The 17845-nt window shown below is 45.6% G+C and overlaps 1 protein-coding gene across 1 annotated transcript; it reads left to right on the forward strand.

Annotated features, from left to right (window-relative positions):
* The first annotated feature begins 916 nt into the window (after nt 1–916).
* Nucleotides 917–2261, forward strand: LOC131255091 (uncharacterized). The gene is made up of 4 exons (XM_058255785.1): nt 917–1057; nt 1145–1288; nt 1691–1788; nt 1916–2261. The coding sequence occupies exons 1-4, from the start codon at nt 917–919 to the stop codon at nt 2259–2261; spliced, it is 729 nt and encodes a 242-aa protein (XP_058111768.1).
* The last annotated feature ends 15584 nt before the right edge of the window (nt 2262–17845 follow it).

Genomic DNA, 17845 nt, shown 5'->3' on the forward strand with positions numbered 1-17845 from the left:
ACTAACATTACTTGCATCGCATTAGCATTGGCTGTACAAGCCCCTTCATGCATTGCCTTGGTATGACACCCATTACTCATTGCATCGCGTTCATGATAAGCCTTGGTAAGACTAGTGATATGCTCATTGATCATGCTTCTCTCCTTATACCTCCTACTATTCTTCTGTGCACCATTGACACACACTTTCACCACCCTCTAAGCTTCTATAAGCTTATGCATGATTGATACGTGTAGGAGACTCTAGGTAGGCGCCGTAGTAGCAGAGCATAGAGTAGAGTTGAGCAGTGAGTACTCTAGTGTTGCTGATTTCTCTCTCTTTTCCTTTTATTCTCATGTATGTCCTTTTGGACCTTATAGATGATTGTAAAAGTTTAAATTTATAGTGAATTTTGCGATGTGTGCCTTTGTTATTCTCACATGTACTTACTATGATCTTGGGTATGCTCGTATTGGAAATGATTATACTATTATGAAAATCCTCCTTGTAGGATCCCAGGATCGGAACCTGCCTTAGGAGCTGAGAATGGGGTACTATGGAGGCTGTTATGGCCAGAACTAGCCATCGGGTTCCTTGTGATTCCGGTTACTGAGTCTGGGGCATGACAGGAGTTGGTATCAGAGCATAGCAAGTAATTCTGGAATGACTAAGGATAACATTGCAGGTCTGTCAAGAACATGGGACAAGTAGTTTCCCGAGATCCTTCCTTTCGCTCCGTATTGAGCCTGTAATTATCCTGATTCCTTGCGTTGTCATTATTTTGTAGACGATGCCGCGTGGACGTGGCACCCGTGGTTGTGACAATATTGGTCGTGACGCCCGTGGTCATGGTGCCTGTGGACGAGGCGCCCAAGTTACCCCTCCTACTCGAGCACATCCTGCTCCCGTTGTTGAGGATCCGATTCCTGAGTTCCCAATGCGGCCTACTCGCCCAGTTGAGCCCGTAGCGCCCGTACCTTCAGTTGCTCCAGTTCCCCCACCTATCCCCCCTCCTCAGCCTGGTGTTCCAGTTTCGGAGGCTCCTGCTCCGCCGACCGCACCCGTGCCTCCACCTGAGGCGAGTGCCGCCCCTGCCTTTTCGACAGTACCTATAGGAGCCGAGAATTTTCAGCAGTTGATGCAGCTTGTTGCCACTGCATTGCAGACTCATCAGCCTGCTACCGCTGAGGTTTCTGGGCAGTCTGACTTATCCCGTGTTAGTGCGATAGCCCGAGAGTTTCGGGAGCATGATCCCCCAAGGTTTAGTGGTGACTCTGACCCTTCTGCCGCCGAGGCTTGGCGCACTGAGGTTGCGAGGATTTTTGACACTATACAGTGTCCTGCAGGTCAGAGAGTATCCCTTGCAACCTATCTCCTTCAGGGCGAGGCCTGCCATTGGTGGTCATCTGTATCTAGGATGGTCGAACCTCAGTTTGTTTAGACATGGGAGGAGTTCGTGGTTCGTTTCGACCAGAAGTTCTTCCCTGAGCACGTTCAGATCCAGCGGGCGATCGAGTTTGAGACCCTAGTGAAGGGTGATATGATTGTATCTCAGTATAAGGCCCGTTTCTTGGGCTTGTCTAGATTTTCTCCTTATCTCACCAGCGATGAGAAGATGAGGGCTCGTCGTTTTGTGACTGGTTTGCTTCATGCCCTTCACAGTCGTGTGGTAGGGCATTATTTAGAGACGTTTGACCAAATCGTTCATCAGGCACTGGTTTATGAGGAGGACTGGGTTATGACCCAGAGGTTGAGAGAACAGAGTTCCGGTGGAGACCGAAAGATGAGGGCACCAGCCGGCAGTTCTAGGTAGCACCGTCAGTAGAGAAGGAGTAGATCAGGATTTCAGTAGCCTACGATTCAGATAGTAGCTTCATCATCATCGTCAGCACTATCTTCCGGCCCGTTTTCTAATGTATACTTCAGCCGTGGATAGGCCGGGCATCGGAAGCGTGAGTGCCCTCTCCCCATTCAGCAGCAGAGGCCACTGCAGTTACCCCCTCCTCGTCCTCCTCAGCAGCAGTAGAGAGCTCAGCTTCCACCCGTCGCTCCTAGGGGTCCTCCTCAGTAGCAGAGGCAGACAGACAGACCTCCTCAGCAGTCGCAGCACCAACAGAGACAGCAGCAGCCGAAGCACCAGCAGAGGGGACCAGTATGTATCGCAGCCCAACAGGCACAGACTCAGGAACTCAGTCTTCCAGGTTGCTTCCCCTACCAACTCTGGACCACTTTTATTCTGCGCAGCAGGCGCCATGCCAGGACCCGCAGTCATTGACCAGTGAAGTAGTCGAGGGTATTCTTCTTGTTTCTTCCTGCATTGCTCATGTTTTATTTGATTCTGGTGCCTCCCATTCTTTTGTGGCCGAGCAATTTTGTTGATCGACCGGTATTCCGTCGGAGGCCGTGTTCGAGGCCTTGGCCATTTCGACTCTCATGGGGAAGTCTATTATATTGACCCGTCGCTGTCCTTCTTGCCCAGTGTTAGTGGGCGAGACGTTCCTTCCTGCCGATCTGTTCGTGATGTCGATGTCAGGTTTTGATGTGATTCTGGGTATGGACTGGCTTGCAGAGTATGGTGCCGTCTTACACTGTGCAGCGAGGACGATTACATTTCACATTCCAGGCTTGCCAGTGTCCCATTTCATTGTTGAGCCCAGAGGAGAGCCGTTATCTAGTTTCTTAGCTTCAGTCGTTGAAGATTCTGTGGCAGAGAGTATTGAGCAGTTGCCAGTTGTTTGTGAGTACCCGGATGTGTTTAAGGAGATCCCGGGTTTACCTCCACGTCGGCAGGTGGAGTTCCAGATTGATTTGGTGCCTGGTACTACGCCTATCTCGAAGGCCCCCTACCGGATGACACTATTGGAATTGAGGGAACTGCATGAGTAGTTGGATGAGCTTCGGGAGTTAGGTTTCATTCGTCCTAGTAGTTCACCTTGGGGAGTCTCGGTATTGTTTGTGAAGAAGAAGGATGGTTCGTTGCGACTCTATGTAGATTATCGTGAGCTCAACAGAGTCGCCATCAAGAATCGATACCCGCTTCCCCGTATTGATGATTTGTTCGATCAGTTGCAGGGTGCGCAGTATTTTTTCAAGATAAACTTGTGTTCCAGTTACCATCAGATTCAGGTCCGAGAGGAGGACATTTCGAAGACGGCTTTCTGGACACGCTATGGTCACTTTGAGTTCCTGGTCATGTCGTTTGGATTGACCAATGCGCCCGCTAGATTCATGCAGCTGATGAACGAGGGTTTTCGGCCGTTCCTCGATCAGTTCGTAGTGGCATTCATTGATGATATTCTTGTATATTCGAGGACCCGAGAGGACCATACTGAGCACCTGCAGATTATGCTTAAGACCCTCCGTGCCCACCAACTGTATGCGAAGCTGAAAAAGTGTGAGTTTTGGCAGTAGGAGATGAAGTTCCTTGGTTACATGTTGACGAGGGAGGGTGTCCTGTGGACCCCTCGAAGGTTGATGCAGTGCGTCGGTGGGGCCAGCCCACGAATGCGTCCGAGATTCGCAGGTTCCTTGGTTTAGCGGGATATTACCGACGGTTTATCAAGGGTTTCTCCCGTATTGCAGCACCGCTGACCTGGTTGACGCGGAAGGGCGTCGAGTTCGTCTGGAGTGACGCTTACGAGAAGACATTTACGGAGTTGAAGGACCGCCTCACGTCCGCTCCTGTTCTCACTCTTCCTGATGGGAGTGAAGGTTTTGTTGTTTTTACTGATGCCTCCAGAGTTGGCTTGGGTACTGTACTGATGCAGCATGGGAAGCCGGTAGCGTATGCCTCGCACTAGCTCAAGGTCCATGAGCTGAACTACCCCACTCATGATTTAGAGCTCACAACAGTCGTCTTCGCACTGAAGGTGTGGAGGCATTATCTATATGGGGTTAAGTTCGAGTTCTTCTCGGATCATAAGAGCTTGAAGTATCTATTTTTGCAGTCCGAGTTGAACCTACGACAGAAGCGATAGATGGAGTTGCTGAAAGATTATGATTTCGACCTTCAGTACCACCCGGGCAAGGCAAACGTGGTGGCAGATGCGCTCAGCTGCCAGCCACGAGGCCTGGTGGCACAGATGATAGTGCGTGAATGGTAGATGCTTGAGGATGTATCAGAGTTTGAATTTGAGTTCAGTCTGCAGTCTTCCATTGTTCAGCTTTTGATCTTGTCAATTCAACCCTCCTTAGTGGCCAGGGTGATCGAGGCTCAGCAGACGGACGAATCACTTCAGGAGTACCGAGCAGAGGCCGCATCCGTGGAGCAATCAGACTGGCAGATTAGTTCCGATGGTGGATTACGCTTCAGAGGCCGATTGTGTCCCAGATATTCTAGAGTTACGTCGGGATCTGATGACCGAGGCACACTGATTGAAACTTACTATCCACCCGGGCTCTACGAAGATGTATCGTGATATGAGGAAGCAGTACTTCTGGCAAGGGATGAAGCACTAGATTGCGAGTTTTGTGGTTGAGTGCGACACATGCCAGTGTGTCAAGGCCAATCATCAGAGCCCCCCTGGTCCCTTGCAGCCGTTGAGCATTCCAGAGTGGAAGTGGGAGCATGTATCGATGGACTTCATCGCAAGTTTGTCGAGGACTCAGTGTGGTCACGATACCATCTGGGTTATCGTTGATCGTCTGACGAAGTCGGCTCATTTCATTCCAGTACGTGCTTCCTGGTCTATGGACCGATTAGCGAGGATATTCATTGAGGAGATAGTGAGACTGCGCGGCATCCCAGTTTCGATCGTTTCAGACCGAGACTCCAGATTTACGTCTTAGTTTTAGAGGAGTTTTCAACAAGCATTAGGGGTCACTTTGCATCTCAGCACCGCTTATCATCTGCAGACGGATGGGCAGACTGAAAGGGTCAAACAGATCCTTGAGGATATACTCAGGGCTTGTGTGATCGACTTTACAGGAAATTAAGATGAGCATATGCGCCTTACCAATTTTGCGTACAACAATAACTATCAGGCGACTATCGGCATGACTCCTTTTGAGGCACTTTATGGCAGACCGTGCAGATTTCCTAATTGTTGGACCGAGGTTGGAGCGTCGTCTCCTAGGTCCCGAGCTTGTGCAGCAGATGTCAAAGGTTATTGATGTTATCAAGCAGAGGATGCGAACAGCTCAGAGCTGGCAGAAGAGTTTTGCTGATTGTCGACGTCAAGCCCTCGAGTTCATAGTCGGGGACATTGTGTATCTCAAGGTCTCGCCTATGAAAAGCATGGTTCGCTTTGGTGTGAAGGGCAAGCTCGCCCCGAGATTCATTGGACCTTTTGAGATTGTCGAAAGCATAGGCGTTATGGCCTATAGGCTTGCCTTACCTCCTGAGTTGTCTACGAACCACTACGTATTTCATGTTTCTATGTTGCGGAAGTATGGGTCAGACACTATTCCCGTGATTGATTGGCAGCCACTTGAGGTCCGTGATGATACTTCTTATATTGAGCAGCCAATATGTATTCTTGATTGGAATGAGCAGGTCCTCAGGACCAAGGTCATTCCCTTAGTAAAGGTGTAATGGGGTCATCATTCGGAGGCCGAGGCGTCTTGGGAACGTAAGGCCGAGATTAGAGAGCGTTATCCTCATTTATTTGATGACTGATTACTTGTATTGCCTTCTCTTAAGATTGATGATTGATATATGTATGACGTGTTATGCATTTTACTGTTCCGATTTTGATTTCGAGGATGAAATTTTTTTGTTGGTGGGGAGGGTTGTGAGACCTGACCCGAGTTCGGTTGTGTGTATGTGGGTGTAAGTATGCATTCTATTCATCTTGATCCCACGGTCATACCAATCGAATCCCGGTGACCCGTGACCCTTAGATAGTGTTTGCGATCATCCGTGAGCCCAGTCGTGAAGACCCGACTTGGATCGAGTTGAGACCTATGCATTGTGACCGCATCGTCGCCGCGGTTCCAACGACGTGTCTTGTGTGTCCATCCAATGTGTGGATCATAAGTTTTGTGCATCTTATTTGTAGCCTTTGAACATGATCATGTGGCTCACCTAGTGTGGAGGGCACATTTTTCAAGGTGGCCACCCTATTTTGTGCAAATTCCAACACACACCACCCATACACTACCTAAACCCACCATATCCTACACCACCCACCACCCACACACTACCCATCCCTACTCTAGCCTAGCACATAGTTTATATCACCATAGGTTATGATGATTTTTCTCTTATCTAGGAGAGAGTGATGATTACTCTCCCTCTCTCTCTTTTCTAGCAAATTTCCATACTCTCCCTCTCATTTCTCTCTTCTCTCTTTCTTTCTCTCTTACAAAAAAATTCAGCCCCATTTTCCCTCTTCTCCAGCCTTTTCTCCCTCAAATCCCCTCCCATCTAACCTTTAACAATCCAGCTCACCCATTAAAACATGTCCCTTGGAGCATGAAGAGAAGATTGATGTAACTTTGGAGTAGAATCCATTAAGGTGGGTGATTATAATTTCTGATCTTCTTTCTACCCTTTGATCTTATTTTTCTTCCTAGATGGATCATATGAGATCCACCAATCCATGGTGGGGATCCCATTTGATCTCATGGATGTGGCCCTTTGGCCTATCCTACATGCATGTCATGACCCATGATGGAGCTATTCTCCATAGACCCCATCATGATGTATTTAATGATCCACTCCATCTTAAGGTCATCTAGACCCTAAGGATCATGTTGGGATAGCATCCCAACCATCCATAACAATTATAAATCATGCATGTAGTAATTTTATATTGCATGTACAATCAATGTAGTTGTATGGGTTGATTCATTCTTGGGAGGGCCCATTAGTGGCGGGGCCCTACCCCATGGCTGGATTATGTTTCTTCTCTATATTTTCTTTCCTGTCTTTATGGTAAATCTGATATATGTGTGGCCCACCTGATGTGCCGTGCAACTAAGCCCAAGTGGTTAGATGTCAAGGCCCACCTTGTTGCCCCATATTCTTGTCATGTTTTGGACAGCCTTTGGGCTTGATTTTATGGGTGATCTTAGAAGGGACTTGGGTCTAAGAGTTGTGTGACCCATCTATGTGGACCCCACCCTAAGGAAATGGTGATTTATTTCCCTTTTAATTATCTTTTGGGGTGGTTTGGACAGCAACATGTTGTTGTCCAAATCTGTCTGGACAGATTTTTGGGTCATCTTGAGGCCAAACTTTTGGGCATTTGGAGGGGTGTTTGGTCCCATGTAATATACGTTTCTTAAAGGTGTGGACTCCACCTATAAGTATGCCAAATTTCAGCCCCAACTGACTCCATTTGGTTATCCAAAAGGGTGGGCCAAGAGGGGTGGTCAGCCTGATTTTCTGTTGTGCAGTCTAGCAATGTAGACTATTGTAAACTGAAATTCATAAATTATTTTGATGATGGTGGGCCCCCTTTTTGGGTTTCTTCTTATTATATACATGATGAGAGACCTTAGTCCTCAATTTCTAGAATTTTGGAGGCCCATGACCCACCCATTGGAATGGCCCAAATTCAACACAATCATATTCCAACAATACTCCACCCTATACAGATTGTATCCTTCAAATTAATTAAAATACTTTCGGATATATTAAAATCATGAAAATTTATATAGGTGGTCCACCCATGTTATGACCCACCTACAAAATTTTGGGGCCAATGGACACCTGTACACACCATGGTGGTGGCTAGACCGGCCCATTACAATATGGTGTCCAGATCAGTCTGATTTTCTGGATAGTCTGTTTCATTTAAATTAATTAAAATAGTTTTAAGTGTCTAAAAATTCTGAAATTTTGTGGGTGTGTAACCTACCTATTAAAGTATCACTCTGTAAAATTTTAGACCCAACGGATATTTGACCTGGCCGTGGTGTGGCCGGGAGTGGCCATCTAGGCAAGGACACCCAGGCTGGGGCATCCAGCCTGCTTCATGGGCCCACCTTGATGTGTTGTATATCCCAGCTGTCCTATCCATGGGTGGCCCATGTAGGGAGGGTCTACCCTACGTGTACATCCCCAGTGGGACCCACTTTAGTGTACGTGGAGCCCACATTGATGTATGTATAGCCAGGCCGTCCAAGCCCATATGGGACGCCCCATGTGGGCTACCTGCTGGACTTTGGTCTAGCAATGTGGCCCACCTACTCCCTTGTGTCGTATGATGTAACCCTATGTGGTGGGGTCCTCTGACTTGATAGCTGGACTACTTGGGCTGATATCCTAATCAAATGAAATAATTACTAGACTCCAATAGGCCCATAAACCTGTTGGGTTAAAAATCCATCAACTCGTTATAATTATGCTTGGCCTTCGGGCTGAAATTTTGAGGAGTAGGGCCCACCACATTGTGAAGATCTTAGAAGGAATAATTTATACCCTTAGTTCCTTAGATGTTGGGCTTAATAAATGCACTTTTGAGGCCCACCACATTTGAATTTAATTTGGGTCCATGAATGTAGCTAGTTGTTAAACTCTTTAGGCCCAATTAGGCTGGAACTTTCCAGATGGGCCCATTGAACTCTTGGGCCATTTTTACCATACTATTGTGTTGGGTTAGTGGACCGGATTACACAAGTAGATGGGCCCTTGGTTGCCCACCAAATCAACTTTAATACTTGGGCCGAGTTGTAAGCCCAACTTACTTGACTAAGAGCATGACATTTGCCCATGTGGTTTGAGCAATGGGTTGCCCACTAGGCCACCACAATATATGGGATTAGTGGCCTTTATATTGGGCCTTAACCTTTCCCATATGGGCCTATAGTGGTATATATGCATGGGTTGGGCTATGTGTGTTTTCCTTGGACCCATGTTTTGGATAGGCCTTGGGCCGCCTTTCTTAAGCCCAACATGAGTGTTTGTGAGATGATTATGGCTGCCCGTTTCTTATTTCTGATGTTACGTGGGCCTTGGGCCTTGATCCATGATCAATTAGAGATGGGCTACCTCTTGGGGACCAATTGTGGTTAGTTGTCCACATTGGTGGCCCTAAGGTAGGCCCTTGGGCTTCTATGGGTGGTTAAAGGCCGACCATAGACCCCTGCTAGGCCCATTTCATCTATTTAGGCCCATACCATTGTTTTCCTTAGTCTCATGGGCTACTCCAGGTATATGGGCCCCCACTAGAGGTTATATTCCTCATGAGGAATTAGTTAAGTACCTAGACCCTTCATGGTTAGGTAGAGAGTTCATTTTTACCTCATTAGCATCCTTATTCATCTTCATGGCCCACTCCCATATGCCTCATATGCATGCTTGGTTGAGGTATGATTGGCCATGGTTGTGCCATTGAGTATGACATGTTGGTATCTCCCCGAGAGATGGATGCTTGGGATTAATGCATAGGTGATTGTGTGATTCATGCATCTAGCATTACATAGCTTGTGGTTATCTGCCCTTACTTCATCAGGGCCTTACCTCCACAAGGGTGTTTGTGGATGGCCTTATGTGTGGACACCGAAAATATTAGTTGAGCATACCGGGTGCATAGGATGCCCATGGGTGAAATTTTCAAAACCTCTATGGTACCAAGGATCTGCTCCAACGCCGTGACCGGGTGAAATACATGAGCGCACAAGGGCCTTATACCGTTAGGCAGCGACTCCCACTGTCGTATAGTCGGTTGGATAGGGGTGTGGCCTTACCTGCCTGGTGTGAGGAGGCATTGCTAGGCTGAGTTTGACCAGCTCGTAAATGGATCTGCTACCTTCAGACCTTGTTGGTGATTGGTTGTCCACAGGCGAGTAGTGAGGTCTCTTACGCTATTTGACTGTGCGGGGTCTGTAGAGTGGCAGTCATTCAGCAATGTAATGGACCCCGGTGATTTCCTTATGATTGAAAATGTACTTGACTTATGGTTTGGATATGAGCACTGACATTACTTGCATCGCATTAGCATTGGCTGTACAAGCCCCTTCATATATTACCTTGGTATGGCACCCATTACTCATTGCATCGCGTTCATAGTAAGCCTTGGTAAGGCTAGTAATATGCTCATTGATCATGCTTCTCTCCTTATACCTCCTACTATTCTTCTGTGCACCATTGACACCCACTTTCACCACCCTCTAAGCTTCTATAAGCTTATGCACAATTGATGCGTGCATGAGACTCTAGGTAGGTGCTGTTGCAGTAGAGTGTGGGGTAGAGTTGAGCAGTGAGGACTCTAGTGTTGCTGATTTCTCTCTCTTTTCCTTTTATTCTCATGTATGCCCTTTTGGACCTTATAGATGATTGTAAAAGTTCAAATTTATAGTGAATTTTGTGATGTGTGCCTTTGTTATTCTCAGATGTACTTGTTGTGATTTTGGGTATGCTCGTACTGGAATTGATTATACTGTTATGAAAATCCTCCTTGTAGGATCCCAGGATCGGAACCTGCCTCAGGAGCCGAGAATGGGGTACTATGGAGGCTATTACGGCCAGAACCGGCCATCGGGTTCCTTGTGATTCCGGTTACTGAGTCTGGGGCATGACAACATTCCTCCTTTTTACAATTTTCAAACATAACCACACTCCTTTTACAAATTTTCAAAACTCACCTATACCTATCCATCTCTCATCCTTACAACACCACTCCATCTGTCCTTACACCCATTATTTCTATCTCCCTCTCTCATTCTCTTGTAAATATCCAAATTCCATGAGAAATTCCACACGTCCAACACTCTCTCTCAACTACAAGTGTGGCCCACTCTCTCATCTCTCATCTCCACCAAAGAAACTCCATCATCCACCATTAAAAGTAGAGCATAGGAGCTTACAAGCCTACGGGAGCAAGAAGAAGGCTTAGAGGTGGGTGATCCACCGTTATTTCTCTTTTTGTTGGGCCACATGTTGTGGGACCTGTTTGATATATGAATGTAAGAAATGGAGGACCCATAGTGGCGAGGTCCCTCCTCTCTATCTCACCGTATCTCTCTCTCTATCCATTTTGATGTAGTGGGCCCCACTAATTCATGTTCTATCTGCACCGTTCATCGTGGACGGTGGGACTCCATCGTGCAGTACACACACCTAGATTCATAGCTTAACTGGCAGACTGAGTGGAGATACCTCGTTTCAGCACTTGAGGTCTTGGTGTCGATCCCTAGCAAGGGCGGCTAGCTGGTGTGTGTACTATGTGGGCCCCACCACATGATGCATGTGTTTCATCAAAACTGTCCATGCATGTGAGGCCCTCCGTCATCCGTCTGTCCAGCGTCACTGGACGCTGGACGCTGGGCATGGCTAACATGGAGTACATGCACTGACATGGGCGTGTACTAACAGCTATCAAATTTTTTTTAGCTTTTTAAAGATTGGGGTGGGTTGCTCATCCAGGCCCCACCTTGATGTATGTAGCTAATCGACGCTGTCCATTTTGTTTCTCTGCCTGTTTTAGGCGTTGAGCGAAAGATGAAGCGAATCTGATCATCTGGTGGGCCATAGCATTGAAAAAAATAGTTTTCACCGTTATGAATACATTTTTACCTTCTACACACCGGAAAATACCAAATATTGGGCCTGTTCGGCTTGTCTCGAGCCATAGGAGGCAGTGGACGGGTGGATTCTCCTAACGTGGGCCCCACCTAGGAAAATCCCCAAAACTTAAGAAAATTAAAAAAAAAAAAACAAGAGGCAGCAGCAGATGCTGCCGCCACTGACAGCCCAAGGACGCCAACAGCGTCCTGCTACATGGGCGTTAGAGGCAGGGACAGTGGGTCCCAGCCATGGGCCCCACCATGTTGTGTACGGAACATCAGCACCGTGCATTAGATGGCCCCCTTCCAAACAGTGGGCCCACCTTAAATTAGCCATGTAAGTGAACTCAGGTGGCCCACATCACAGGGGACAATGTGATTGAACGCAGCCATTGAAACCCGTTTTGGGTCACTGAAGTTTTGAATCACTATGAAATTTGTTTTTCCTCTTCTTCAGGGTACATGTGACCCTATCAACAGTTTGGATGGCATTACGGTGGGTCCTTGGTCCACGTGACCTCATGAATAGCTTGGGTGGAAAATAAACAATACGGTGGGCCCCTGGTCTTGTGACCTTATTAATAGTTTGGGTGGCAGATAAATATTACGGTGGGCCCAAGGTCCACATAAACAGATTGGTGGAAAATAAACATTTTGGTGGGCCCAGGTCTATGTGACCTACCAATGGGTTGGTGGAAAATAAACATTACTATGGGCCCAGGTCTGTATGACCTTATCAACGTTGGATGGGAAATAATTATTATGGTGGGCCACATGTATGGACCCACCTTATGAAGCAGGTTGGCTGGAGTACCACACACTAGCTATATAGCTGGTGTATGTGACGTCACTAAGTTATGTGGGCCCCGCTTGTTTCAGCCTTGTCGTCCATCCACGGGACCCACCATGATGCATGTGTTGTATCCAAACTGTCCAACCATTTTGCCAGATAATTTTAAGGCCTGAGATCAAAATGAGACAGATCTAGATTAAGGTGGACCACATTATCAAAAGCAGTGGGTTTGAACGTCCACCATTAAAACCCTTGGGCTACCAAGTTTGGACTAATATGATATTTTGCTTTTCCTCTAAATTCTGGTCTGCATGACCTTATGATCAGAATGAATGGGAAATAAATGTTATGGCGGGCCTTGGGAATTTTAATGGTGGAAATTATTATCACCACTTACATTTGGGTGTGGCTCATTTGATATACGTGTGGCCCATGTGATGTGGCCCACTTACCATATGAGAGTCCATTGTGATGTATTCAAGGCCCACTGGTGCGGCCCACTTGACAGATATAAGGCCCATGTGATTAGGTCCATCTTGATGTAGTTGTGGCCCATCCGTTGGGGCCCATCTTGATATATACGAGACCCATGTACATGAGGCCCATTATAACGTGATTTCACCATGGTTTATGTGTTGACCTTTATAGCGGGTTATACCTTGGGAGCAATGATGGTTTGATGTCCACATTGTAAGGATAATGCTGGTTAAATGTCTGCATTATCACTCTCCCTAAGGCCCATAGATAGGCCCATACTTGTAATATGTAAGCCGTCTAGGCTCATCTTCGCTATGCACAGAGTCCATCACTATATAACATGCTTAATATAGATCCATGATTCATGATCATACGCATCATATGTATGCTTGATATGAGGAGTGACTGATCATGGCATATGCCCTCGAGCAGATTGTTTATGGGCTCCCTAATATGCGGAGTTGCCCTTCATGAGCGCACGGTATGCGCAGGGTTTGTTGCATGTCTGGTAGAGTGATTCATGTACTTGCATTTGTATGATTATGATTATTGTATGCCCTAGCAACATCAGAGCCATAGCCTCCACCGACACATCGTGGATGGCTGGATTGGATACCGAAAATATTGTTTCTAGCATTAGGGCGCCATAGATGTCCCTGGGTGAAAATTTCTAAACCCGATGGTACCAGAGGATGACTCTAATGTCGAGACCGAGTGGATACATGAGCACATGAGGGTCGTATACCAATAGGCCGCGTCTCCCACTGTGTCGTGGTCAGTTGGAAAGAGGTGTGACCTTACCCGCCTGAGTGAAGGGGTAATTTCTAATTTGAGTTTGACCAGCTTGAGGAATGTGTCCGCTATCAACGAGCCGGGCCCGATATTGGCAGGTGGATAGTGAGGTCTCTTCCACTCTCCCAGTTGTGCATCCGGATAGGGGTTGCAAGCTGGCGTAGAGTGTATTAGACCCCCGTGATTATCCAGAATGAGAACTGCACTGATATTTGATAAGTTGTATGTGGATTTGGATGAGGATTAGCATGCTTGAGTTGCATCTCGCATTACATGGTATTGTTATGGCCGATAGCATTCATATCATATAGGGCATAGCCTTGATACGGTTGATTGCATTCATGTACTCATCACCATGATTCTGTATTATTCTGACCTTGCATTCTGTGCACGCTTATATTATGCACACACTTACACCACCCTCTAAGCTTTTTATAAGCTTATGCACGATTGATGCGTGCAGGTGACGCCAGGACGCAGCCATAGTCTCGCCACAGTTGGAGTGTGCAGCCGAGCTTCTGGAGTTTTTGTTACTTTCATTATCTTGTATTTTCCTTTCTTACGCCTTGTACTCAAAAGTTCTTGATCATAGTGGATTTTGTGATGGTGTTCTTGTGGTTATTGTTCGTGGGTTATGCTTATGGTTATGCTTATATTGAATCAAAATCATGCTTGAAATCCTCCTTGTAGGATCCCAGGATTGGAACCTAGTATATAGATGCCGAGAGCCGAGAATGGGGTACTAAGGAAGCTGTCGGCGTCGGATTCGGCCATCGGAAATTTTTGTGAGCCTAGTTTCTGAGTTCGGGGCGTGACAATATATGCTTCAAGCCTTGTACTATTCCATTGTACTTTATATTTTGATGATTTTGAACTTGTATTTTCTAATTACCTAGGGCGGTACCATGCTTTAGATTGAAAATTATAACAAAAAGAAGAATAATGGAGAGAAGGCTAAAAGATGAAGTTACCACTTGTTGGAAAATATTTTAGCTCTTTACTTTTCCAACCAGGAACAAGCTTTCAGGCGCTACACATTGAATGTTTTTCAGTGCTCTATACAGTGGTTATAAATGCATTTGAATCAAGAGAAAATAAATTTATTTTAAAAAATTTCATCACTTGCAAAAAATAATTTATGACTTATAATTTGAAAAAGGCAACTTTATTTCAAGATATTTTCCAACTAAAATTTTGCAAAAAAAAAAAAAGAAGGAAAAAACCGAAGAGCCCACTCAACTCCATTTACAAAAATGTTGGGGCCTCAATCACCATTGTTTTGCTGCGGTATGGTCCACCTGAGATTTGGATATTACTCTTTGTTAGGCTCTTGCCCTAAAATAATGATCCAAGTGAATGGACCGCATGTCTAAAATACATGCATCATTGTGGGGTCCACTGAGCACTGTCCAAATCTCTAATACATAATTACCATTAACTAAAATGAGACAAAGTCATTTTTAAGTGGCTGCCAAACAGGGCCTTAGGTTTTGGTTGAAGGCTGTTTAACTAGCATAAGGTATAATTTCATATTTAATATGAGAAGAACCTTTGATACTCTGGCAAAGTGTGATGGATGATACCCAGGCACAAAGATACTGTACACATGGCATAGAAGTAATTCAAAGTAATGTGGACACATTATGGATAGTTTAGATGGATCATAAACTAAAAGCCGGACTTTTATAACTATCAGAGAGGTGGACATTATTGCGGGATGGAAATGAAAAATACCCAGTGGTGCCCCTATCTAAAAAAAAAAAAATCCAGTGGTGTTATTTCATCTAACATGGGTATGCATACTTAGTGGGTTCGCTTCTGCCCCTATTAGACACACAACATGCAAACCACAATGCAGCAAGCCCACTAAGCATGCAATAGATAACCACAACCCTGCCTGGGCTAATCACACCTTACAGCAGACTAGGGATTCGACTATGCAAATCCCAACTAGGGATTTGGCAAGACACATCCCTAATTAGGAATTTGTTATACAAATTCCTAATTAGGGATTCAACAATACATATCCTAATCGGGTATTCTAAATTGCAGAACGCAACAGTGAGAAGGGAAAAACCTTACATCATACCTGGCAACCGAAGGCCGAACTGGAGCAGAGGGACGAGGAGATAGAAAGAGGGATGACTAGGGTTTTGAGAGAGAGAGAGAGAGAGAGAGAGAGAGAGAGAGAGACTAATGGAGAGACTGAGAGGGGAATTGAGTGAGAGTGACAGAGGGCTAGGTTTTGAGAGAGGGAGAGAGAGAGAGAGAGTCGGCGAGCAACGGGGAGATGGAAAGAATAAGATGTAGGGTTTTTTTTCGGTCTTATAGTACCCTTTGCCCGTGGTCGGTTTTACTCCCTCCGGCAAAGGGTTCCCCCAACCGACGGCTAATCCTTCCTTTCTTGTAGTGTTTTTGCCATTTATTCTCTACGTCCATGTCATTCACTTCTTGAGCATGAACTTGCACCCAATGGCTGTTGTTGCAATCGCCTTCAGCAATGAAACTGATCGATTCACTTTGCTTGCCTTCAAAGGCCAAAACACCAACGATCCACTTCGAGCTCTGAGTTCATGGAACGATTCTCTCCACTTCTACAAGTGGCACGGAGTCAAGTGTAGTCGTCGGCATGAAAGAGTAGTCGCCTTGAATGTAAGTCAAATGGACTTGAAAAGGCTACTATCTCCCCACATTACAAAACCCACATTCCTTCGACGTATAAATCTCCGCGGGAATAAGTTCCATGGCTCGATCCCTTAAGACATATGCCATCTATTCTATCTTCGTTACCACCTTCTAAGCCTAAACACTTTCCAAGGGGGAATACCCATCAATATAACCCAGTGTTCAGAGCTCAGACGCATCAATCTAGGCCAGAACAACATTGTGAGGGAGATTCCAGTCGAGCTTAGCTCTTTGCCAAAGCTCACTATACTATATCTTCATTCTAACAAGCTTGTAGGAAACATCCCTCCTTTTGGGAACATTTCATCTCTCACCAAGCTTTGGTTAAACCAAAATAGCTTGCATGGAAGCATTCTAGTCAATCTGTGTCGAATTCCCAACTTGGAAATCCTTCAAGTCTCTAAAAATAGATTATCTGGTATCATTACTTCTCAGCTTTACAACCTCTCATCGATGCGTACTTTTAATGTGATGAATAACTTGTTTTCTGGAAGAATTCCACCTGATATAGGCCTCACTCTTCCAAACCTCGAGAATCTTTACATGGCAGGAAACCAATTTACGGGTCCTATTAGTGGCTGTATAAGCCAGAGCTTTTCTTGGCTTTACAAAGCCTTAGATTCTGACTCACTGGACATGTGAAAATTGAGAAGAGAAACTTTGTTATTTTACTGTTGCTTACAAGCTTCCTGAGTTGGTTTCAAACGGGCACTTGTGTCTTTTCCACCAAGATGAAAAGACACAAATGCCCTTTTAAATTACACTATAGGGGCATGGTATTAACTGCTATAACAAATATCAAAAGAAATATTAAAAGATTCTATATTTTCAAGGCATCTAGAACTGAACAATCGCATGGAGGAAAGCACCTGGTTGCTGGAAGCTTCCTACAACGTTTACTGTCCTTGAGAATCCAACGAGATTGGTTTGGACTTCCAACACTCCCCTTCAAACCAAAACTGGCTTCATTCCAAGCATCGTTTTTAGTCGTTTGAATGCATCTGTTGGCAATGCCTTTGTGAAAATATCCGCCACCTGTTCCGTAGTATGATAATACTCTAATTTCATTGTTTTCTACTTCACATGATCTCTTAGAAAATGGTGTCAGGTATCAATGTGGTTGCTTCTTCCATGCTGCACTGGATTTTTGTCTAGCTCGTTTGCCAACTTGTTATCCACATATATGACTGTGGATCTTTCATGCGGATGTTTCAGCTCCTTTAGCAGGTTTCTCAACCAAATTCCCTCAAAACAGTGGACGATGCTACCACGTACTCTGCTTCACATGTGGACAGGGAGACCATACTCTGCTTCTTCGAATTCCATGTGAAAGCAGTCATTCCGAGATAGAATACATAGCCAGTGGTGCTCTTTCTTTCATATTGGTCACCTCCCCAATCACTGTCTGAGTATCCATACAGTATTGCTTCATCATTGTATGGATAGAAAAGACCAAATTCCATTGTTCCTTTGACATACCTGAGGATTCTTTTGCAGCTAGCCAGTGTGATTCTTTTGGTGCTTCCATGTACCTACTTAGAAGCCTAACACTGTAGACGATATCCAGGCTTGTGATTGTGAGGTACCTTAGGCTTCCAATCAGGCTTTTGAACATAGTTGAGTCAACGCTTCTTCCTTCTCCGTCCTTTGTCAATTTTAAGGCCG

The sequence above is a fragment of the Magnolia sinica genome, chromosome 9 (genome assembly GCF_029962835.1).
Source record: "Magnolia sinica isolate HGM2019 chromosome 9, MsV1, whole genome shotgun sequence".
NCBI classification, from domain to species: Eukaryota; Viridiplantae; Streptophyta; class Magnoliopsida; order Magnoliales; family Magnoliaceae; genus Magnolia; species Magnolia sinica.